The sequence below is a fragment of the Orbicella franksi genome, unplaced genomic scaffold (assembly GCF_964199315.1).
Source record: "Orbicella franksi unplaced genomic scaffold, jaOrbFran1.1 SCAFFOLD_186, whole genome shotgun sequence".
Lineage (NCBI taxonomy): Eukaryota > Metazoa > Cnidaria > Anthozoa > Scleractinia > Merulinidae > Orbicella > Orbicella franksi.
Genome location: NW_027670829.1, coordinates 2,584 through 27,690, shown reverse-complemented (window position 1 = coordinate 27,690; position 25,107 = coordinate 2,584). Strand labels below are relative to the sequence as shown.

The 25,107-nt window shown below is 40.1% G+C and overlaps 2 protein-coding genes across 2 annotated transcripts; both read right to left on the bottom strand.

Moving 5' to 3' along the window:
• Positions 1–8,626: 8,626 nt before the first annotated feature.
• On the bottom strand, positions 8,627–12,752 carry LOC145475298 (uncharacterized). The gene is made up of 7 exons (XM_081455248.1): positions 11,716–12,752; positions 11,286–11,315; positions 10,891–10,932; positions 10,727–10,750; positions 10,575–10,616; positions 10,066–10,095; positions 8,627–9,794 (listed from the first exon to the last, which is right to left on the bottom strand). The coding sequence occupies exons 1-7, from the start codon at positions 11,780–11,782 to the stop codon at positions 9,598–9,600; spliced, it is 432 nt and encodes a 143-aa protein (XP_081311374.1). The 5' UTR covers positions 11,783–12,752; the 3' UTR covers positions 8,627–9,597.
• A 1,616-nt stretch (positions 12,753–14,368) lies between these two features.
• On the bottom strand, positions 14,369–22,021 carry LOC145475297 (uncharacterized). Its single transcript, XM_081455247.1, has 5 exons — positions 20,579–22,021; positions 18,278–19,542; positions 16,763–16,911; positions 15,992–16,071; positions 14,369–14,395 (listed from the first exon to the last, which is right to left on the bottom strand). The coding sequence occupies exons 1-5, from the start codon at positions 21,785–21,787 to the stop codon at positions 14,369–14,371; spliced, it is 2,730 nt and encodes a 909-aa protein (XP_081311373.1). The 5' UTR covers positions 21,788–22,021.
• Positions 22,022–25,107: the final 3,086 nt, after the last annotated feature.

Sequence of the window (25,107 nt, the reverse complement as noted above, 5' to 3'; positions counted from 1 at the left end):
CATGGGAATAAGTTGACTACTGGTTACGGGCAGCTGGGGTGTATTCCAGCACGCACGAACCGGACAACTTACATACATGTCTTCTCCAGTCTGACTCTAGGTTTTGGCAGGGGGGGGGGGAGGGGGGAAGGGAGGGGTTGAGTGAGTGCTGTTTTCATTTCCTTAGTATGTTTCGGTTGGTTCTTTCTTTGTTTTTTTGGTTTTTTTTTTCGCAGAAAACCACGTGACACTTAGATTGGCTAGTTGAAGTAGCATTCGATCCTTGACGAGATAAACCAGCGTCCGGTGAAATGACCAGGAATTGTTCTTTGCTGTACGGGTTCTGGAGTCGCTGGAGTCAAGTGCTTGCAGACGGCTAACTGCATGCGTGGGGGTGAGAGAATCCTAACATTTATTTCATATCTGATTCTAAAATCTATCAGTTTTGCTAAGACTTGCAACAAATCTTTGGACTCGCAATATTTTCAATGTTTTGAATATTTGAATAGTTCTCTCTATTTCAGCCAGTATCATTTGATATTTCATATTTAAGTGTATATTATTTAATCACGTCAGAGATTAAAGAGTGACACTTCATATCGGCACTTAATGGCTTGCCAGTTAACCCGTATCAAGCTGCTTTACCAACTAAATTATGTAGTATCTGTGTAGGTAACATACTTACCGAGTGTTGTGTTCATCTCATGGGAATAAGTTGACTACTGGTTACGGGCAGCTGGGGTGTATTCCAGCACGCACGAACCGGACAACTTACATACATGTCTTCTCCAGTCTGACTCTAGGTTTTGGCAGGGGGGGGGGGAGGGGGGAAGGGAGGGGTTGAGTGAGTGCTGTTTTCATTTCCTTAGTATGTTTCGGTTGGTTCTTTCTTTGTTTTTTTGGTTTTTTTTTTCGCAGAAAACCACGTGACACTTAGATTGGCTAGTTGAAGTAGCATTCGATCCTTGACGAGATAAACCAGCGTCCGGTGAAATGACCAGGAATTGTTCTTTGCTGTACGGGTTCTGGAGTCGCTGGAGTCAAGTGCTTGCAGACGGCTAACTGCATGCGTGGGGGTGAGAGAATCCTAACATTTATTTCATATCTGATTCTAAAATCTATCAGTTTTGCTAAGACTTGCAACAAATCTTTGGACTCGCAATATTTTCAATGTTTTGAATATTTGAATAGTTCTCTCTATTTCAGCCAGTATCATTTGATATTTCATATTTAAGTGTATATTATTTAATCACGTCAGAGATTAAAGAGTGACACTTCATATCGGCACTTAATGGCTTGCCAGTTAACCCGTATCAAGCTGCTTTACCAACTAAATTATGTAGTATCTGTGTAGGTAACATACTTACCGAGTGTTGTGTTCATCTCATGGGAATAAGTTGACTACTGGTTACGGGCAGCTGGGGTGTATTCCAGCACGCACGAACCGGACAACTTACATACATGTCTTCTCCAGTCTGACTCTAGGTTTTGGCAGGGGGGGGGGGAGGGGGGAAGGGAGGGGTTGAGTGAGTGCTGTTTTCATTTCCTTAGTATGTTTCGGTTGGTTCTTTCTTTGTTTTTTTGGTTTTTTTTTTCGCAGAAAACCACGTGACACTTAGATTGGCTAGTTGAAGTAGCATTCGATCCTTGACGAGATAAACCAGCGTCCGGTGAAATGACCAGGAATTGTTCTTTGCTGTACGGGTTCTGGAGTCGCTGGAGTCAAGTGCTTGCAGACGGCTAACTGCATGCGTGGGGGTGAGAGAATCCTAACATTTATTTCATATCTGATTCTAAAATCTATCAGTTTTGCTAAGACTTGCAACAAATCTTTGGACTCGCAATATTTTCAATGTTTTGAATATTTGAATAGTTCTCTCTATTTCAGCCAGTATCATTTGATATTTCATATTTAAGTGTATATTATTTAATCACGTCAGAGATTAAAGAGTGACACTTCATATCGGCACTTAATGGCTTGCCAGTTAACCCGTATCAAGCTGCTTTACCAACTAAATTATGTAGTATCTGTGTAGGTAACATACTTACCGAGTGTTGTGTTCATCTCATGGGAATAAGTTGACTACTGGTTACGGGCAGCTGGGGTGTATTCCAGCACGCACGAACCGGACAACTTACATACATGTCTTCTCCAGTCTGACTCTAGGTTTTGGCAGGGGGGGGGGGAGGGGGGAAGGGAGGGGTTGAGTGAGTGCTGTTTTCATTTCCTTAGTATGTTTCGGTTGGTTCTTTCTTTGTTTTTTTGGTTTTTTTTTTCGCAGAAAACCACGTGACACTTAGATTGGCTAGTTGAAGTAGCATTCGATCCTTGACGAGATAAACCAGCGTCCGGTGAAATGACCAGGAATTGTTCTTTGCTGTACGGGTTCTGGAGTCGCTGGAGTCAAGTGCTTGCAGACGGCTAACTGCATGCGTGGGGGTGAGAGAATCCTAACATTTATTTCATATCTGATTCTAAAATCTATCAGTTTTGCTAAGACTTGCAACAAATCTTTGGACTCGCAATATTTTCAATGTTTTGAATATTTGAATAGTTCTCTCTATTTCAGCCAGTATCATTTGATATTTCATATTTAAGTGTATATTATTTAATCACGTCAGAGATTAAAGAGTGACACTTCATATCGGCACTTAATGGCTTGCCAGTTAACCCGTATCAAGCTGCTTTACCAACTAAATTATGTAGTATCTGTGTAGGTAACATACTTACCGAGTGTTGTGTTCATCTCATGGGAATAAGTTGACTACTGGTTACGGGCAGCTGGGGTGTATTCCAGCACGCACGAACCGGACAACTTACATACATGTCTTCTCCAGTCTGACTCTAGGTTTTGGCAGGGGGGGGGGGAGGGGGGAAGGGAGGGGTTGAGTGAGTGCTGTTTTCATTTCCTTAGTATGTTTCGGTTGGTTCTTTCTTTGTTTTTTTGGTTTTTTTTTTCGCAGAAAACCACGTGACACTTAGATTGGCTAGTTGAAGTAGCATTCGACCTTGACGAGATAAACCAGCGTCCGGTGAAATGACCAGGAATTGTTCTTTGCTGTACGGGTTCTGGAGTCGCTGGAGTCAAGTGCTTGCAGACGGCTAACTGCATGCGTGGGGGTGAGAGAATCCTAACATTTATTTCATATCTGATTCTAAAATCTATCAGTTTTGCTAAGACTTGCAACAAATCTTTGGACTCGCAATATTTTCAATGTTTTGAATATTTGAATAGTTCTCTCTATTTCAGCCAGTATCATTTGATATTTCATATTTAAGTGTATATTATTTAATCACGTCAGAGATTAAAGAGTGACACTTCATATCGGCACTTAATGGCTTGCCAGTTAACCCGTATCAAGCTGCTTTACCAACTAAATTATGTAGTATCTGTGTAGGTAACATACTTACCGAGTGTTGTGTTCATCTCATGGGAATAAGTTGACTACTGGTTACGGGCAGCTGGGGTGTATTCCAGCACGCACGAACCGGACAACTTACATACATGTCTTCTCCAGTCTGACTCTAGGTTTTGGCAGGGGGGGGGGGGAGGGGGGAAGGGAGGGGTTGAGTGAGTGCTGTTTTCATTTCCTTAGTATGTTTCGGTTGGTTCTTTCTTTGTTTTTTTGGTTTTTTTTTTCGCAGAAAACCACGTGACACTTAGATTGGCTAGTTGAAGTAGCATTCGATCCTTGACGAGATAAACCAGCGTCCGGTGAAATGACCAGGAATTGTTCTTTGCTGTACGGGTTCTGGAGTCGCTGGAGTCAAGTGCTTGCAGACGGCTAACTGCATGCGTGGGGGTGAGAGAATCCTAACATTTATTTCATATCTGATTCTAAAATCTATCAGTTTTGCTAAGACTTGCAACAAATCTTTGGACTCGCAATATTTTCAATGTTTTGAATATTTGAATAGTTCTCTCTATTTCAGCCAGTATCATTTGATATTTCATATTTAAGTGTATATTATTTAATCACGTCAGAGATTAAAGAGTGACACTTCATATCGGCACTTAATGGCTTGCCAGTTAACCCGTATCAAGCTGCTTTACCAACTAAATTATGTAGTATCTGTGTAGGTAACATACTTACCGAGTGTTGTGTTCATCTCATGGGAATAAGTTGACTACTGGTTACGGGCAGCTGGGGTGTATTCCAGCACGCACGAACCGGACAACTTACATACATGTCTTCTCCAGTCTGACTCTAGGTTTTGGCAGGGGGGGGGGGAGGGGGGAAGGGAGGGGTTGAGTGAGTGCTGTTTTCATTTCCTTAGTATGTTTCGGTTGGTTCTTTCTTTGTTTTTTTGGTTTTTTTTTTCGCAGAAAACCACGTGACACTTAGATTGGCTAGTTGAAGTAGCATTCGATCCTTGACGAGATAAACCAGCGTCCGGTGAAATGACCAGGAATTGTTCTTTGCTGTACGGGTTCTGGAGTCGCTGGAGTCAAGTGCTTGCAGACGGCTAACTGCATGCGTGGGGGTGAGAGAATCCTAACATTTATTTCATATCTGATTCTAAAATCTATCAGTTTTGCTAAGACTTGCAACAAATCTTTGGACTCGCAATATTTTCAATGTTTTGAATATTTGAATAGTTCTCTCTATTTCAGCCAGTATCATTTGATATTTCATATTTAAGTGTATATTATTTAATCACGTCAGAGATTAAAGAGTGACACTTCATATCGGCACTTAATGGCTTGCCAGTTAACCCGTATCAAGCTGCTTTACCAACTAAATTATGTAGTATCTGTGTAGGTAACATACTTACCGAGTGTTGTGTTCATCTCATGGGAATAAGTTGACTACTGGTTACGGGCAGCTGGGGTGTATTCCAGCACGCACGAACCGGACAACTTACATACATGTCTTCTCCAGTCTGACTCTAGGTTTTGGCAGGGGGGGGGGGAGGGGGGAAGGGAGGGGTTGAGTGAGTGCTGTTTTCATTTCCTTAGTATGTTTCGGTTGGTTCTTTCTTTGTTTTTTTGGTTTTTTTTTTCGCAGAAAACCACGTGACACTTAGATTGGCTAGTTGAAGTAGCATTCGATCCTTGACGAGATAAACCAGCGTCCGGTGAAATGACCAGGAATTGTTCTTTGCTGTACGGGTTCTGGAGTCGCTGGAGTCAAGTGCTTGCAGACGGCTAACTGCATGCGTGGGGGTGAGAGAATCCTAACATTTATTTCATATCTGATTCTAAAATCTATCAGTTTTGCTAAGACTTGCAACAAATCTTTGGACTCGCAATATTTTCAATGTTTTGAATATTTGAATAGTTCTCTCTATTTCAGCCAGTATCATTTGATATTTCATATTTAAGTGTATATTATTTAATCACGTCAGAGATTAAAGAGTGACACTTCATATCGGCACTTAATGGCTTGCCAGTTAACCCGTATCAAGCTGCTTTACCAACTAAATTATGTAGTATCTGTGTAGGTAACATACTTACCGAGTGTTGTGTTCATCTCATGGGAATAAGTTGACTACTGGTTACGGGCAGCTGGGGTGTATTCCAGCACGCACGAACCGGACAACTTACATACATGTCTTCTCCAGTCTGACTCTAGGTTTTGGCAGGGGGGGGGGGGAGGGGGGAAGGGAGGGGTTGAGTGAGTGCTGTTTTCATTTCCTTAGTATGTTTCGGTTGGTTCTTTCTTTGTTTTTTTGGTTTTTTTTTTCGCAGAAAACCACGTGACACTTAGATTGGCTAGTTGAAGTAGCATTCGATCCTTGACGAGATAAACCAGCGTCCGGTGAAATGACCAGGAATTGTTCTTTGCTGTACGGGTTCTGGAGTCGCTGGAGTCAAGTGCTTGCAGACGGCTAACTGCATGCGTGGGGGTGAGAGAATCCTAACATTTATTTCATATCTGATTCTAAAATCTATCAGTTTTGCTAAGACTTGCAACAAATCTTTGGACTCGCAATATTTTCAATGTTTTGAATATTTGAATAGTTCTCTCTATTTCAGCCAGTATCATTTGATATTTCATATTTAAGTGTATATTATTTAATCACGTCAGAGATTAAAGAGTGACACTTCATATCGGCACTTAATGGCTTGCCAGTTAACCCGTATCAAGCTGCTTTACCAACTAAATTATGTAGTATCTGTGTAGGTAACATACTTACCGAGTGTTGTGTTCATCTCATGGGAATAAGTTGACTACTGGTTACGGGCAGCTGGGGTGTATTCCAGCACGCACGAACCGGACAACTTACATACATGTCTTCTCCAGTCTGACTCTAGGTTTTGGCAGGGGGGGGGGGAGGGGGGAAGGGAGGGGTTGAGTGAGTGCTGTTTTCATTTCCTTAGTATGTTTCGGTTGGTTCTTTCTTTGTTTTTTTGGTTTTTTTTTTCGCAGAAAACCACGTGACACTTAGATTGGCTAGTTGAAGTAGCATTCGATCCTTGACGAGATAAACCAGCGTCCGGTGAAATGACCAGGAATTGTTCTTTGCTGTACGGGTTCTGGAGTCGCTGGAGTCAAGTGCTTGCAGACGGCTAACTGCATGCGTGGGGGTGAGAGAATCCTAACATTTATTTCATATCTGATTCTAAAATCTATCAGTTTTGCTAAGACTTGCAACAAATCTTTGGACTCGCAATATTTTCAATGTTTTGAATATTTGAATAGTTCTCTCTATTTCAGCCAGTATCATTTGATATTTCATATTTAAGTGTATATTATTTAATCACGTCAGAGATTAAAGAGTGACACTTCATATCGGCACTTAATGGCTTGCCAGTTAACCCGTATCAAGCTGCTTTACCAACTAAATTATGTAGTATCTGTGTAGGTAACATACTTACCGAGTGTTGTGTTCATCTCATGGGAATAAGTTGACTACTGGTTACGGGCAGCTGGGGTGTATTCCAGCACGCACGAACCGGACAACTTACATACATGTCTTCTCCAGTCTGACTCTAGGTTTTGGCAGGGGGGGGGGGGAGGGGGGAAGGGAGGGGTTGAGTGAGTGCTGTTTTCATTTCCTTAGTATGTTTCGGTTGGTTCTTTCTTTGTTTTTTTGGTTTTTTTTTTCGCAGAAAACCACGTGACACTTAGATTGGCTAGTTGAAGTAGCATTCGATCCTTGACGAGATAAACCAGCGTCCGGTGAAATGACCAGGAATTGTTCTTTGCTGTACGGGTTCTGGAGTCGCTGGAGTCAAGTGCTTGCAGACGGCTAACTGCATGCGTGGGGGTGAGAGAATCCTAACATTTATTTCATATCTGATTCTAAAATCTATCAGTTTTGCTAAGACTTGCAACAAATCTTTGGACTCGCAATATTTTCAATGTTTTGAATATTTGAATAGTTCTCTCTATTTCAGCCAGTATCATTTGATATTTCATATTTAAGTGTATATTATTTAATCACGTCAGAGATTAAAGAGTGACACTTCATATCGGCACTTAATGGCTTGCCAGTTAACCCGTATCAAGCTGCTTTACCAACTAAATTATGTAGTATCTGTGTAGGTAACATACTTACCGAGTGTTGTGTTCATCTCATGGGAATAAGTTGACTACTGGTTACGGGCAGCTGGGGTGTATTCCAGCACGCACGAACCGGACAACTTACATACATGTCTTCTCCAGTCTGACTCTAGGTTTTGGCAGGGGGGGGGGGGAGGGGGGAAGGGAGGGGTTGAGTGAGTGCTGTTTTCATTTCCTTAGTATGTTTCGGTTGGTTCTTTCTTTGTTTTTTTGGTTTTTTTTTTCGCAGAAAACCACGTGACACTTAGATTGGCTAGTTGAAGTAGCATTCGATCCTTGACGAGATAAACCAGCGTCCGGTGAAATGACCAGGAATTGTTCTTTGCTGTACGGGTTCTGGAGTCGCTGGAGTCAAGTGCTTGCAGACGGCTAACTGCATGCGTGGGGGTGAGAGAATCCTAACATTTATTTCATATCTGATTCTAAAATCTATCAGTTTTGCTAAGACTTGCAACAAATCTTTGGACTCGCAATATTTTCAATGTTTTGAATATTTGAATAGTTCTCTCTATTTCAGCCAGTATCATTTGATATTTCATATTTAAGTGTATATTATTTAATCACGTCAGAGATTAAAGAGTGACACTTCATATCGGCACTTAATGGCTTGCCAGTTAACCCGTATCAAGCTGCTTTACCAACTAAATTATGTAGTATCTGTGTAGGTAACATACTTACCGAGTGTTGTGTTCATCTCATGGGAATAAGTTGACTACTGGTTACGGGCAGCTGGGGTGTATTCCAGCACGCACGAACCGGACAACTTACATACATGTCTTCTCCAGTCTGACTCTAGGTTTTGGCAGGGGGGGGGGGAGGGGGGAAGGGAGGGGTTGAGTGAGTGCTGTTTTCATTTCCTTAGTATGTTTCGGTTGGTTCTTTCTTTGTTTTTTTGGTTTTTTTTTTCGCAGAAAACCACGTGACACTTAGATTGGCTAGTTGAAGTAGCATTCGATCCTTGACGAGATAAACCAGCGTCCGGTGAAATGACCAGGAATTGTTCTTTGCTGTACGGGTTCTGGAGTCGCTGGAGTCAAGTGCTTGCAGACGGCTAACTGCATGCGTGGGGGTGAGAGAATCCTAACATTTATTTCATATCTGATTCTAAAATCTATCAGTTTTGCTAAGACTTGCAACAAATCTTTGGACTCGCAATATTTTCAATGTTTTGAATATTTGAATAGTTCTCTCTATTTCAGCCAGTATCATTTGATATTTCATATTTAAGTGTATATTATTTAATCACGTCAGAGATTAAAGAGTGATACTTCATATCGGCACTTAAAAGTCTTTAGAGTCGTTTATCGGAAGCTGAATTCTGATGGAAACGATTTTTTTATGCTACCCTATAAGGTCCTTCAGCCATAATCAGACCCCTATTCCTCTTGAGGTACCACACGCCATTTTATCATCAAAGAAATATTTTTATCTGGAAAGAACAACTTTATTCTAACAACTACAATATCCTACGAATACATGATATCAATCAATAAATCTATGTCAATCTATGAATGTAAGACCTGGAAAGGGGATTTTGGCTCAGCTAAGGGGGGTTACAAAACAAAATATACACAATAAATAAAACGGTGGACACTTTTATTAAGCTCTTCATTGTGTGTTTTTTGTTACAGAAAAGGGTTTGACATTTGACAATGTGTAACGTCCAATAGGCACTTAGACTGTAAAGACACTACATGTTCCCGTGGGAAGCGCCGAGCCCAAGTCTAAAGCTACAATAATATATTTACATAGTTGTTTCTACAGAGGTTAAAATATATACAATTTTATGTACAACAACATTTACAATAAATAAGACTTAAGTTAACATCGTGTATTTTACAATTCTATTTACAAAACTATTTACAGCAATTCAACTTTTTAGAATGCAAGATTAACAATACATCTTAACGATTTTTTTTTGGTATATATGTTTTACATTTTTTTTTATTATTATTATTACATACACTAATTTCAACGTCTATTTACAAAATTTATATAACTTATGCCCTTACCCTTAGAAATATAGCCCCCCTCTTAGCCCCCATTCCCCTCCCTATTGGCATTTTCTGTCTCTCTCCCCCCCGTTTATGTTAAATAAGAATAAATTTAAGACGAGACGGAAAATGTTGCCCCTCCCATACTGACTACCATTCTTCCCCCCCCTCTTCCCCCTCCCCTTCCCCCTCCCCTTCCTCTCCCCCACCCACGTCCCCTCCCATGGCCACCCCACTGCCTTCTCCCTCCCCCTCTTTCTGTACAATCCTTGGCCCTGTGGCCTTTTCTTTTGCAACGCCAACAGCGCACTAAAAATGAAAGAAAGACATAAAATTGTGAGATAAGTTTTTTGTTTAACACATTTCTATTTTTCCTATTTTAGGGAAATTTTCTTGCTAGCGTCACAAACAAGTATTACTCACTCCGATTTAGGACAACAGTCAATCAAACGTCAGATAATATTACAACCAATGAGCAAAAGGCATTACTGTATTTTGCAAGCTTTTTACATGACTGGCGAGTTTGTGTTTCTTTGGCTATCAAGAATTATATACAGACAAACAGAATTTGAAAACTTACTGTTTGAGAGCTTCAACTGCTCTTTTAATTCTGAAAAAGAATATTGTAAGTAAGTAAGAGACTTTATTTTATGAGGGTGACACGTAACAGTAACTAACATTACAAATCATGTTTTGGCCCTCTAAAAAATACAGATAATAAAAACTACATTAAATACTACATTAGCAATAGATATTTACAATGGAAATAGTATAACAATATTTCTAGAATTTGATAAAGCCAGGAAAGAAATTCATCTTCAATAACAGGACAGACGCATGAAAAACTAACGTCAGTTTGTTTTTTTACATAACAAATTGTCAAATTGTCCGCTCTCGCTCGTTGCCGCATCACATAAATTATAAATTCATGTGTCTGTCCGCATATTGACAATGAAAATTAGCCAATGAGCGGGCGAGAATTTCTGCAGTTATCATAAAATATAGTATTGACTGGATAGTGATGTTAGCCTAAGGTCGAAACGTCGTCGTTTTCAAAAAAGTAGTAATGACAAACTTTGGTATATTTACCGCTTATTTCTGCCCTCAGGGCTTCCACATTTTCTTTAGGATCTATAGAGAAACCAACGTGTATGTCAGTTATGTTCTCAACTTTTCCTTTTTTGCAGAAATTTTATAATGTATAACAATGATAATAGAGGTTATTGAAGCTCGTTTCTCACCTCCATCTGTCTTTTCCGGCACAACTGTAGAAAAGACAAAAAAAGTCATTTTCTTACCAATTAAACTTCGAAATCAAACTGCAATTTTCGAACTTGTACTATTAAAAGTTTCACATCCTTTGTCCCTGAAACTTTATTTTTTTGACAGGTTTTTCACATGTTACCTTCTTTCTCCTTTAACTGCACCACCTCTCTTATGTCGTCCCCTGTAGAAAACCAAACAAATGTCATTTTGCAATGAATTAAACCTCAATATCATCCTGTTATTTTAAAACTTTTACTATTCAGAGGTTTCGCACCCTTGTCCGATTCACGTAAAACCTCATTTTTGTTAGTCTGACCTAATAAGGCTATGTCTACACTATAGCGTATAGTTATTGGGCCGGCGCGAAAACCATATAGGATAGGCCTTTCGTTCACACAAAACGTAACGGAGCCAAGCTGCGCGGTCGTTTCTGCTCATACCAGGCCGGAGTATCTTTCATGTCGACATAATGAGCCGTTCGGTATAGTGTAGACAGATCCTAAAAATAAAAATTGACAGTTGTTTATATGTTACCTGCAGAAGGTTCTGTCTCTCCCTTGTTTTCTGCGGGAAAAGCAAAATACTCGTTTTTAGTGTGTATCTTTAGTGGCCTCCACAGTTAGGGCTATGCTAAATTATAACCATCTTTGGCCACCTTTATGACAAGGGAAAAATTCAGCTTCGTAAAACAAATAGAACAAAAGATGTAGCTGCCCAACCATAATTCTACTTTACATTCCTGACCCTGGCCTTAGACTGCTTGAGTAACGCAGCTCTTTTCAGGAAGCTTTGAATTGAGTTAATCTTTTTGTGTGTTTTGTTGTTGTTGTTGTGCTACAAACAGGAATTTGAGAGTTTACCCGTTTGAAAAAGCCCCTAAATTTTCTTTGTGGCTCTTTTAAAAAAAGAAAGAAATGCACAAATAAAAATATCCATTCAGTAGACAAATGAGTAAAGGTGTTACCGTTGGTTTGACTTGATGACATCTTGTGTTGAATGTCTAAACGGGGAAACGTATAACACAAATGCATCGCATTACGTTAATCGTAACATCTTAAATTAACCTGAACAGTTTATTCCACGACTGTAACTGTATCATTATACATAAGTTGTTGACAATCTTTGTCGGTCAAGATGCTTGCCTGAATATTGGCCTCGTTCTTTTGCGTTGTTATTGACCAAGACAAAGGCCAGACGAGCTCTCTTGGCCAAAAAAGCTTGCTAATAAAAGGATTTATTACATGGTGGTGTTGAGAGTTTTTTAGTTTTCCGCGGGAACAATGCAAGCAATGTCGAGCGAGCAAGAGACACGCCCATCTTGCCCGCTCCGAACCGCACTGTACTAGACTACGAGTAGTCCCTCTTTCGCTTAGTCCGTCGTGCGTGACGCGAAAGAAATTTGCGAGAAAAAAATGGCCGCGCGAAATCCTGGGGGCTAGGAGCGCGCGAAAGGAGGGTAGGCGAAATTGGAGCGTTATTTTACATTTGCAGCACTTGTGAGCACTTAATTGACTTTTGAGCAGAATTTGAGCATGTTTTGGCTTTTTGGAAAACATTTCAGCACATTTTTCACAATTTTCCATATGTTAAATGCAATATTTTGTGTTTGAAACGTTTTCAGTAAAGCCGAGTACGAGTAATTTTAGCTTGTCGCCTGATCGGCTGACTGTTGTCATGGAAATGCGCGTGCTATGGTCCTTTTAACCGTGGGAACAGGCGATTTTCATTGGATCGTGACTTCGTGTTTAGTTAAAAGTTTGATAAAACTAGGAATATGTATAAACATCTGCTGGGAAATAAACGTAAACTGCGAGCAATTTTCGTGCACCATTTCTAAATTTCAAGCACTTTTTATAGAAATCGAGCACTAGTTAAGTACTTTTTTGCCATGTTTTGAGCACTTGCGATTTTTCCAGCGCAATCGGGACAGGCCTACCTATCAATGTTTCGCTCGATGTCTAGTTTAAAGATTTAAATTATCAGCGAATCTCCTCGGTTTGTTTAAAATGTTCCTGACCTAGGTCTAGTTCGCTTGCTTTAAATTTTACCGAAATAACGAACGGCGTTCAGATAAGTCTTTAAGGTAGCTCACCTTGGTCCAACTTAACGAGACGAAAGAGGCTGGTTACAAATTTCACGTCAGTTTTATATAGTGCCATATCCTCGACCCCAGGGGCCGCGCCGTTTTTGGTCAGCACCAGGACTCTTGACCTCTGGCCGGGTTCAACACCGGAAGTTCGTGAATCGCGGACTTCCCGTCACTCTGCACATACTCAGAGTCAAGTCTGACAAATCTGATTGGCTGAGAGTACGAAACAAATTCTCAGCGGATGTTCAGAAAATCGGATCCGGCCAGAGGTCGCGATTCTTGTTGCTGACCAAAAGGAGCGAGGCCTTGGGACGAGAAATGATATGGTGCTATCCAAACGGCAGCGGTCTACCTCGTTTGCATGCTGAAAGAATGTCCGTATGCTCAAGGGAAAAGTTTATTTCATGTTAGGGGGGAAATGTATGTATTGTCTATCGATTGCGGGGATTCTTCGTCCTTTTTCGACAGATCAAAAAGTGAACTCGAGGTTACGTTCATGTCTGTAAAGTAACACTCAATGTGATGACGTTTGCAAAATATTGGCGGAGCAAAAACTTTGGCAAGGTAAGGTCCTTAGCACCGGCAATTTAACCACTTACTGCACAATATGCTAAATGCGATTTTCTGAAAGAAATTACTGTTTCCTCGTTACTTTTTTATGCAATGGAGAGATTTTCTCCAGTCGCAACCCTCCTCTTTTATCCGGGCTTGGGACCGGCTCAGATGACAGTTTTCGCACATCTAAGGCAGAGTTAAAAAGCTCTGGGTCGAGTAGGCTTAATCTAGAATAACAAAACTGTATCAAGTCTTCAGGAATATGCCATTAAACGATATTCATTTTTTTTCATTTTGATTGAAACTTTTGGTTATACACCCATTACAGTTTGTTAAGTTACTAACATTTCTGAATATAATAACATCTAAACTTTCATTTTCTGAATTTCCACAAAAAACGACAAAGTAGTTTGCAAGTTAAACGAAAAAGTGTTCAACCCTTCAACCTTTAACTTTTCAACTATCACGCAATAGCAATGGAGTGCGAGCAATCTGATTGTTTTAGTATAAATCTACTCGTCCTTCAAAACTTTATCTAAATCCTCTTCCAAAACGCCAAGAAGCGGCCGTCATTTTAATTACAAGGTACAAGGGCACACTGCTACGCCACTCACTGTCTATCACAGAGTAGACAGTGAGTAGCGTAACCAATCAGAGAGTAGCATTCGTGGTAGAATGCTAGTAGATTTATACTCATAATGGTTAGATGTCACTGCAAGTAACGTTTTGTCGCTTTTAATTAGCAATGTATATGGGAAAAAGTTAACTTGCTATATCATTTGTGCTAACTTGAAACTTGACAGAAATAACTTTTTAGCAATTTTACAAGTTTAATCATATTTTTATCGATATGAAACTTCCGTTTTTTATGTTTCCTGTTACGGTTTTACTTTGGGAATCTAAAAGTCTGCACTCATTTGACCATAAATGCTACAAACGAAACTATTTTTCTGCAAACTTTTTAAACGGTATGTTAGGCCCAAAGATAAGCAGAAACGGCCTGAAACATGATAACGTAATGTACAAAGGACAGTAACGATAGAAAATCACAGGTCTAGCGAAACTCATGCTTTGTGAGCTTTCATTCTCACGAGAGAAAATGTGAGCTACACACTTGGTTAACTACTCCTAGTAAACTTAACACAATTAAAATGAAAAATTGACTATGACTTTGAACGGAGTATTAATAGCAATGTGTTCGAGTCTCTGCAGTTCTTTGCAACATATACTTAATTTCGTTAAGTAATGTAATTTACAACCACTCAAAGCAAAAACTGAATTAAATGGAAATGGAATGTGAAAAGCAGTTATCAAAATACCCCTCTTTTCAGTTCTTTCTAACAAAAGTACCACAATTAGTGTTTTCAGTCAAGTTTTAGTACATTGTCGAGGAAAAGGTTTTTGTTATTCATCCTGGTAGATGTAATAATAAAGTGTATTATCGTTTGTCTCACGATGTAGTCACTTGAGATGTAGATCGCGACGTTTCGATTGCTTACTGCTAGTCTTCAGGCGATAAGGTCGACTGATTGCACGGTATCATTTACATCACAAAGGTCGGCTGTGATTGGTGCATTTCGATCCTCCTATTGTTCCATTGTTCTGGCGAGTAGGTGTTCCCTCAGTGGTCCGCTGTTGTACCGTTCTCCTGTTGTTGTGTTTTTTGATCGTGGGCATCCATGCTTCAGGAATTTCAATTCCACTATCCTTGTTGATGTTATTAGGGTGAAGTCTTATGTGAATAGCTTCCTTGACCCTACGTGTGTACCAGTGAGGATCTCGATCAATAAACTTGACCTCATTCCAGATAGGATAGTGGCCGGTCTCGTGGGTGTGTTCAGAAACGGCGGAGGTCTGAGTACGGGCGAGTCGTATATCCCTGTCGTGCTCTTTGATCCTCTCCTGCATAGATCTCCCTGTTTCCCCGATGTAGACTTTGCCGCACTCACAGGGAATCCTGTAGTCAACACCATCTTGTTTAGCCGGGTTGACGGTGTCCTTTGGTTGCACTAAGTGTGACCGAAGTGTCGTGTCGGACTTGAAGACGGTGCGAATGCCTTGTTGTTCAAGGCAGCGGTGGAGAGACTCCGAAACTCCTTGGACATAAGGTAAAACGGCGTTGGATTTAAATTCCGCGACGGGCTCTCTTCTTGGGGTTGTTCGTGCTTTTGTGATCTTCTGTACAAAAGAGGAGGGATATCCGTTAGAAACAAGTACAGATGACAGATGTTTCTTCTCTCCAGTGATTACTGATGGTTTGGTCACGACACGTTTAGCCCGGTCGTACAAACACTTCACAATACCGCGCTTTACTGACTGAGGGTGGTGTGAATCATACGCTAGGTACTGATCAGTATGTGTTGGTTTCCTGTAGACACTGGTGGTAAGGCGGCCATCAGGTACATTGTTTTCATTTTCAAAGATTTTAAGTTGCTCGATCTGTAACATTAAAAGGCGCGTCCAGTTTTGCCAATAGGTACCGGAGGCTCCATTACGCAGATAATGCTGTACCTTTCAAGCCCCAACCCATCCTTTTGAGCAAGCCACTTGAAACTTATTACTTTTCGTCTTATTATGAAGGAGACCTCCAACTCACCGTCATCTTGGTCAATTTGTAATACTGCTTTTCACCCACAAGTTGAATCTGCTTGGAATTCTTCGTCATGAAGGTAGCTACTGCAATAACAAGAACGTTTACCTCACCAGTACTTTTTCTGCTGAGTTGCCAACCGCAGAATGAAGTTTCATCGTATTTGGAACTCCCTCGACTTCTTTGTATTTTCTCCCAAGGTATGCTTCTGCCTCACCGTACGCTTCTCATACTCTTCCCAGTTGCCTTGATAGCTCAGTTGGTAGAGAACTGCACCGGTATTGCAGAGGTCCAGGGCTCGAATCCCGTTCAGGCCTGATCTTTTCTCAGGCTTTAAATTCACAACTGCTACAGCTGTTTATATAACTGCGATGATCAATCGTGTCTTCATATCTTTCTCCGCAGTTCAAATATATGATCTTTCATATATTCACTTGCATTCTTCACCGTCTACGCGTATATAACGAACTCACAACATGATCAGCTTCCAGTTGGCTTGATAGCTCAGTTGGTAGAGCACTGCACCGGTATCGCAGAGGTCATGGGTTCAAATCCCGTTTAGGTCTGATCTTTTTTCAGGCTTTAATTTCACAGCTGCTGTGTTTATGTAAGTTGTTTATATAACTACGATGATTTCCGTGACCGGCTTCCAAATGGTTCCATACAACAGGAAACCCAAACTCAGTCTTATGATTAACTGTCACTGCGATTAGCTGTCACTGCAAAGATGCTCTTGTTCCGGTACTGTGAGTTGTGGCTGTCTGTCTATTGCCTCACCCTTCAGAAGGTGTTCTGCTAGTCGCTTTAGCTGGGAATACGGCAGAGTCGTTAGATTTGCGTGTCCTCGGAACTTGCGCACTGCATTATATACGACGTTGAAAAAATCCGCCTTTGAAACATCGTATCCGGAAGAAACAATCTTTGTCCTAATCATGAGGATAATTTTAACATATTTTTTTGTATAACTATATTACCTCCGCTGTAAACATTTAATTTACATTATTTAAACCAGTTGCCTGACATTTTTAGGTTTTTAGTTATTTCTGGGAACTGGTAACCCTTTAACTTTTCAAATCATCTTTTAAATATTTTTATACACTTCTAAATGGATAATAACATGTGTTGTTGCTTAATGTAAATTACCGTTACAGATAACGGAGAATGTGTTCAATATAAACTTATGTGAAATATGTACAAAATGAGCATGGTTTCATTGGAAAGTCCAAAGCGTTAACTGGCTTAAAGGACATTTGAAAAGAAATTTTCTGCCATGTGACAACCTATTTTCAGCAACTAGGGATAATACAAATATTTACTAAAGAGTAACCTGAAAAGCTAATTCAATGACATTTCTCTGGGTATGTCGTTTGGTATTTAAGATCTAAATAAAATACATTTCAGTGATATAGAATGTCAGATAGGAAAATAAAAGAAAGCTCAAAGCGTGTGACATCAATGGTCCCTGTTAGCTGAGAATGGGTGTATAAGGAAAATGATAAAATTAGAAAACGTATGAATTTAGAAGGATGCACTCGTCAATTCAATCGTAAAATTGGACTATATATTTTTATATTGCAAAAAATCGTGGGTCAAAAATATACATATTTGTTATATCTAGACTCCAAAGCCTTCTGTTCACCATCTCGACCCTGGTGCCAAATACTATGAAGATCTCCAGGCAAGGATAATGTCACAGAACTTCACAGCTCCTTCATATATCAAACCTATACCAGGTTTCACGAGAGGGCAAGTTATTATTAAAGGGACACTGCACTTACCACTGAGGGTGGTAAAGGGGGTCGAGATCACGTTTAACGGAAAATAAATTGGTCGTTTCACAATTCACTGGAAGCTGAACAATTATAGTTTTATTTTGCAGAGCAGTACCCGACAAATGATTAAAACCCACTAGGAAGTGAGAATGGCTAACAATAGCGAGGATGGAAACGGATTGCAATATGGATTTTTTAAAAAGCGTTAGGCTGTCAGGTTTAAAAAAATTCAAGTTTGGCTGGAAAATCGTTCAAAGTGTGCAAAAATGATGCTGCTGTGTCGATGTTCGTAACGAAATTGCTTTTAATCGTTTAGTTAGAGCTAATTAAGTTATTACATAAATGTAGGGACCATTTGGTGAATTTATAACAGCTTTTGGCAAATATATCGTGACAGTGTCCCTTTAATACAGCTCTCTCCTCGTCCTTGCCAAATCTTCATAGGATCTCCAGGCAGACTCACTGCTCTTATGTTCACTGATAGAAACAATCAGTAATGAAAGCTATTTATTCAGCATACCTGTTTCGTCTCCTGGCATTTGCATTAACTTCCATCCTGTATCGTTCCCTCCTGCAAAGAGAGGGATGAACAAACTGCTCTCCGGAGAAACCGCCTTTTCTTTGTCGGATAGCCTCCTGAAATTCTTGCCACAAATCATTCGTGACAAAATAGTGATTTGTCGGAAAAGCATATCCTGTACGCAATGCCCTTTTGGCCATCTCAAGCCTTTGTAGTGTTGGAACAGGCTCATCTTCCTCTGGCAGCGTTTCCGCGTTATAGACACCACGAATGTCCAGCAATAGCCTGTTATAGATGTCCACACCATAACAGTCACCCAGGATTCTCGCCTGATCGCAATCTATGTCTCCTTTGAGTCCCTGGAGTTCCTCCTGTAAAAATTGTCTTCCCTCGCGCCACAGAGGTTGTGGTACTTGACAGTCCCTTCTTCCGGGACCCCTTGGCGCCTCTTGTGTGTCAAAGCCTAATAGCCTGCTTCGCATTTCAACAAAATCTGCTGGGACTCCTTCGATCTGATCGAACGAACTGGGGTAGACCCGTTGGACAAAATTGATTTCCTGAACACCGTTTACTTTTTCGTCATTAACAAACACGCCATGTAGCTGTGTAACTCTAAGGTCACATAATCCATCCCCATCCCCGGGAGGTGTGTTTGGAAATTCAAGGGAAATGCGCAGGTACGGTGCGTCACATCTGGACTGCTGTGCCCTGATTACGTTGTTAGGCAAGGGCTCGTTTCTCGCGACCTTTTCATCAAAAAGATCTCGCAAAGCAGGCAGCACAATCTTTGCTTCTGACCAACTTAATTGCACTTGGCCTAGTACGGGGTAACGGTAAACAATCCAGGCAATCCGTACGATATCCCTCCATGCTGTAATTTTTAACGATACCATTCCTTCGTCAATCAGCCACTTCGCAGTATTCAAGATATGCTCATCTCGAATTTTGCTTAAGCTCTCAAGCTGTCTAGCTAATTGTAGTTGCTGCAGAAAAGGATGGGAAATATCTCCCTTCAATTTCTCAGTCATAGATACTATGTTTTGTATCATTTCTTGTTGCGGAATTCCTTCCACGCATCTTAAAACGCTTTGCGCGTGCAAGAGATTCAAATTGTCTCTGTAAGACCTGAACTCCAAGCTAGACACGTACCGCTCGAGATCTTCTTGAGTTTCACCACCGACAATTCTAGCTACTCGTTGTTTTAGTGAACCATGTGCCCTTTTTCTTCTTTTTGGCTGGCTTGGCGTCTCGCTTTCACTTTCCTCCTACAAGTAAGATACAATATTAGAATAACCATCAGGACTTTTGTGCGAATTGCAATTAAGAGAGATTCTATATCAACGCTACGAGTTTCTGGTCAACCTCTAGCCGGCATAAAGAGCTAACGCGCCAAGCGCGCAGCGTCAACAAACTAATCAGGGCGAGGTCTTAGGAAGTAAATAATTCCTGCATACATGGTGAAAATTTAGATTGAGTGTAGGAGGCGCGAACGTCTGAGGAAAGTTCCCTATTTCCTTCCAAACCACGGATCACTTGCGAAACAATATTAAGTCTAGAATCAACACCGACTTGCGCGTCATCGTGCACAGCGCAACTTGTACCTTTCTTAGTGCCCGCCGTGTCCTCGTATTCCTGGTGCGTAGGACAATGAGACAGAGATATTGTATGCATTGTTCTATTTAACAATTAGATTATGAGCTCCAGATTTCTATAAGGTGATAGTTGATGAGGCCGATGGCCGAACCAACTATCGAGAGCGCATAATCTAATTGTTTTAGTAGAACTCTTACTAAAATTTACTTCAAATAACGGTTTCCAATTATTTCTTGACGCATTATTAAACTTTGCGCCTGAAAAAGATCGCTCGGATTTAAGTGCCATTTAAAATCGAAGTTGCGCATCAGCTTTTTCAATAATTTCAACTTTTTTAAAAGTCAAGAAACCCTAAATGTCCTTCGTTTAGGCTTGTCAGAAATTCAATTATCCATTTGCATCAAAATTTTCCTCCAAAACTTTGGAAAAACGAAAAAAAGTCGCCATTTCCAAGACGATCTCCAGCCACTGCACACTAATGGCTGATAGTGTTCAATGGCTCAGTCAATCCGATTACAGCATTTGCATTAGTATACCAGTAGAACTCTACTGATCAAGAACATAGGGTCAAAAGCACTGTTAAACGTTTTTTTTTTAGCAATGCAGAACTTTCTTATATGGAGGTTTCACTGTGTAGCTTTCTATCTCAGTAACGATCTAGTGGCCCGAGAACCTCTCCTCTTTAAGTCTTAGTTTTTATTTGCTTACCTCGTCCTCTTCATCTTCTTGTTCTACTGGGTTGTCTCCTACTTTTGTAGCCGCAGGTGATTGTTCGGAGATAACTTCCTCGTCAGAAACTCCTGAATGCGGAAATTGGTCTTCCTGGGTTTCTTGAGGAGTCGCCATCTGGATTTCGTCCTCCTGGGTTTCTTGAGGACTCGCCATATGGATTTCGAGTGATTGTTCGCAGATAACTTCCTCGTCAGAAAATTGGTCTTCCTGGGTTTCGTGAGGACACGCTATCTGGGTTTCGAGCTTGCTACTGCTGGATGTAGCCTGCAACTCGCTTTCTGCCGTTGCTTTTCCCGTAGCTACAGAAGACTGTTGTGAGAATAACTTCACCCCAGAAACCTCTGTACTTTGGCTTTCTTGGCTTTCCCCGGTGCTGCTGGTTGCGAAAATGTCATTGGGCGCCATCCATGTTATCGCTGGCTGTACAGCGGCAGCATTCTTAAGGACAGGTAGAAGGAAAGTGCTTTCCAATTTGCCTTTCACCTGCTTTAAAACCCTACGTGTGCTTTCGTCACCAACATTACGTACTGCCATCAAGACCTCGCTTTCTACTTCGTAAACACCAATGATCTCAAACCCATGTGCCAGATACAGGCGTAGAGCAGGTACATTGGAGAATCCTCCTGCTAGAACAAGCCAGATGTAGGTACTAGCTCCGTGGGGATCATTCTTCGCTCTATTTCTAACCTCTTCTATGGCACAGGAAAGAAGAATGTCTCCTAAACACAAGGAACGCTTGTCAGCTCTTCTAACACAATAGCTGACCTCCCACATCAGTTTCCGGGTCGTGGCCCTCATGTCGCTGGCAACTGCATGCCCTGAAATAGATGTTAATTTGCTGGCTTCGTAACTCCGTTTTTTGAGCAAAATCAAGCCAGAGGGATCGCTGGACTCCTTCTCGAAGGCGACAATCATGATCTTGTCGTCACTTTTGCCTTCATTACAAAACTGCTGGACGGCGTTCTTGTAACTGCTGACGATCAGCCGGTTGTTCTTGGCTTCATCTGGGCTCAGGATGGATTGTAGTCTTTCTACTGAACACTTCGTCAGTACAGTAGCACCGTCATCGAAAGTCTGAAAAAAATATAGAATTGGATAAGCACATGTTGTAACTAAAGCTGTAACTGTTTGAGAGAGTTTTCTATTTGAACAGAATGACTCTAGATGCGTACAACTCCATAGCATCTGCTCTCCACCGTATTTTCGCGTAAAATGCAGACTCTGCCAAATGAAGGCCAGACCCCGGTTGTTCAAAACCCGAATAACATAACCCGAGGTTAGCGGGATAATTAATCGAGGAATAAAATTGTGTTTATTCACCGTTTAACTATCCTTCGATTAAACTCCATTAAGCTAGTAAAACCGGTCTGTAGCTGGAGTATTAGGGAAGGGAAGGGATAATTATGATGGTTATGATAATAGTGATAATAATAATAATAATAATAATAATAATAATATTAATAAACATTTTTAGGAGGGTGCTATCAAGCAAAAAAACTGGCTATCCTCTAGTGCCCCAGGACCATGGTTTGGTCTCGGCCCTAAGGACTCTAAGCAAACATTACGTGAAGACTATAATAATAATAATAATAATAATAATAATAATAGACATTATTTAACGAGGGTTAAACGCTTAATAACCAAAGGCTAATAAACTTGTGGCCCTCAGAAAATAAAATTATGAATACAAATATGCAGTATAATAAAAGTTCAAATCCTAAACTTATGAGACGCGAGTATATTAATTACAATAAGATTAAAAACTTAAATTTAAAATGTCAAATCCTAAAATGGTCCAAATGTTGCTGCGCTGCGAAGATCGTTTTCCTACAAAATTGATGCGAACTTGTTGTTGAATAAAGAGAAACAGAAAGCCCGATAGTTATATCTCAACTATACTTGTCTTCTATGAAGACTAACAAAAATGATTAAATTAAAATGAGATTTGTACGCTGGGCGAAGCTTACTGAATCAGGCATCACTGAATCACTGATCTTTCATTTTTACATTACAGCATGAAACGATTTCTATTTCTGAGAGCACAAATGTTGAGACTTCTTCCTTCGCACTAGTCGTGTAAAAAACTAAAAAGTTGGCGTATCGCCGAAGAATGGTCCGTCCATATTTGGTAACTACTCAGAGCATTCCGTACCGGGCCCAGTACTTTAAGCAAAATGTCCGCCATTTTGACTTGTTTGTCCGCATTTTCATCCGATTAGCACGTTAATTCACCTCGCTAGGTGGGTTAAATTTAACCTTTAGTTTAATCCTTGGATAGTGCTAATCCAGCTTGGAGAAACAAAATTTAAACACAGGATAAATTTATTCTTTTGATTAGGACAATTTAACCGTGAATTGAAGTAAACTTAATATAAGCAAAAAAGGAGTTCTCTACGGCTGGAAAAAGCCATTATTATTCAGTATAGTCTTACCTCGACCAAAAATGGACTGTGATCGAAACTGTTTACAAAATCTTTTGCCATTTTAGTAATCGCAAAAACAATTCAGGTCAGCTCTGAAATAACAAGTTTCCCTTTCACTTTCAGCGATTTGATCGTGATTATCCAAATAAGCCCTGGGGACGAGGTTGATCCAAATATGGGTGGTATCTTATCTTTCATATGACGTGGTCGAAAAAGACGTGCTCAATTCGCCCGACAATGGCGGCATGTCGAAAAAAGTCTGTAAAATGCTTTTTGTTCTCTGAGTCCGATGTCAAGTGCGGCACGGAATCTGGTTAGTGCTAAATTTCCCTTTTTGCCATCAGAGAGAAATGGCTTGAGTCGCAGAGAAGTGGATCGTCGATAAGCAGACAAGTGAACGCATGCGATCTCGGGGACGAGAAAGGTATTCGATAGCGTTTTAATAATTGCTGTTTTAGTTGCGTTATGTTCATTCTTATCCGACTTTTTCCCTGGTAATACCATCATCACATCAATACGAATTGACCGTAAAACAAACAAAGCTGTGAGGTCAACGCATGCAATTTGTTTTCGTATTTCCTTCGAAAGACAGTTTTATAGATTAGTCACAACACTTCAATGAAAATTATTGAGAAACATTAATCCCAAATGAAGCACAAGCGTGTTTCATTTGCTCATTAGTTATGCATGGGGCATGCGCATGTGTCTCCAAGGAATTTACGCTTTGGAAGACCTCGATTTCTACGGATTGTGCTGAGATAAAATCAAATTACAGACTAAATCTTCGTATTTATAGAGAGCGAATTTTAATCGTAGTAATATTGAAATTGTTGGGTGAGAAAATACAGAAAGATCTCTTACAGTGTATTGACGTTTCGAATAATTCATGATTTCACCATCCCATTATTTACCGAACAGTCAGTTCAATTTTGATCTTTGTTTGTTCTTAGATTTTTTTCTGTTTAGCTGAGTGATTGCATAGTTTAGGGCATCAAATCATGCTAGTAACCCGGTCAACTGAGATCTTTGGAATTACTTCCATCCACAGTTATTACCAGTTTTAATTCAGTATTTTTTCAAAGAGAAATAAATATTTTTCTAACAGTAAGGCAACTTTATCATTTGCCTTAAGCTGCAAAATTATCACTTTCATATATTACTGATTTGTAGTCGTTGAGCTTTTGAACTCTGAAGCCATCTGACTTGCTACTTGCAAAGCTCGAATCTTATATCAACCTCAGAGCTAATGTAACAGCAGTCCCACATATGATCAGCTCTAATTGTGCTGCTGGGCTGAGTGTTTTAAATTTATATTAATGAGACCTCTAACAGTTCAAATCTATCATCTTTCATTCTCCCGGCAGATGATTGATTGAAAATTGCCAAAGTTACACCACTACTAAATCCATGCCTCACAGTTCAACTTCCAGAATTTATAGAGTTGTAACTTGGTTAACCACTCCACATCCATGAAGATGCTTTTAATCTCACTGTATTTATTACATTATATTCCGAGTCAACGATTAACATTTATCATGATTTCATCCCAAGGACCATCGACTGATTGACCTGTGACTTCATTCTTCTAATACATCCTAAAAAACATACCTAAAAATATTCTTCAATGAGAGAAGTCATTGATGATTACTTCAAAATCCATTCTCTAGCTCATCCTGGGGCAGATCTTCATTGAAACTAGTTGTCAACATTGTCAAAATTAGTTGTCAACTTCAACACTAGAACAACTATTCCACACATTCATTATGTGGGACTGAGTAGAGCTGCTACTGTTCAAGGGTTATATACTAGTCATTGTCCTCACTAAATTTATGACAGCATAAATTGTCTTATTGAAAATTTTGTTTTAAGGGTGTCCATTTTATAAGGATGCACACTATAAAAGCATTTAGTAATATTTGGTGTAATGGTATTCAAAATGTAATATTCTCCAGAAAAAGACATGAACTCGTTAATAATGTAAGGTAATACAAAATGTCCTTGCAATACAACAGAACAAAAATTGAAGGGCTCCTCCAAAAACACAACATGAACTTGTTAACAAAGTAAGGCAATAGAGAATAT

Bases quoted from the DNA above. Each gene is read 5' to 3' on its own strand.
- LOC145475298 (XM_081455248.1), bottom strand. From the start codon at position 11,782: ATGCATTTGTGTTATACGTTTCCCCGTTTAGACATTCAACACAAGATG. The intron at 10,933-11,285 runs GTAACATATAAA...GGTTTTCTACAG, and splicing joins AGAGACAGAACCTTCTGCAG to GGGACGACATAAGAGAGGTG. The intron at 10,096-10,574 runs GTAAATATACCA...ATTCTTTTTCAG, and splicing joins CCTGAGGGCAGAAATAAGCG to AATTAAAAGAGCAGTTGAAG.
- LOC145475297 (XM_081455247.1), bottom strand. From the start codon at position 21,787: ATGCTATGGAGTTGTACGCATCTAGAGTCATTCTGTTCAAATAGAAAA. The intron at 16,912-18,277 runs GTATGCTGAATA...CCTCATGATTAG, and splicing joins AATGCCAGGAGACGAAACAG to GACAAAGATTGTTTCTTCCG. The intron at 16,072-16,762 runs GTGAGGCAATAG...TTGTTATTGCAG, and splicing joins AGCAGAACACCTTCTGAAGG to TAGCTACCTTCATGACGAAG.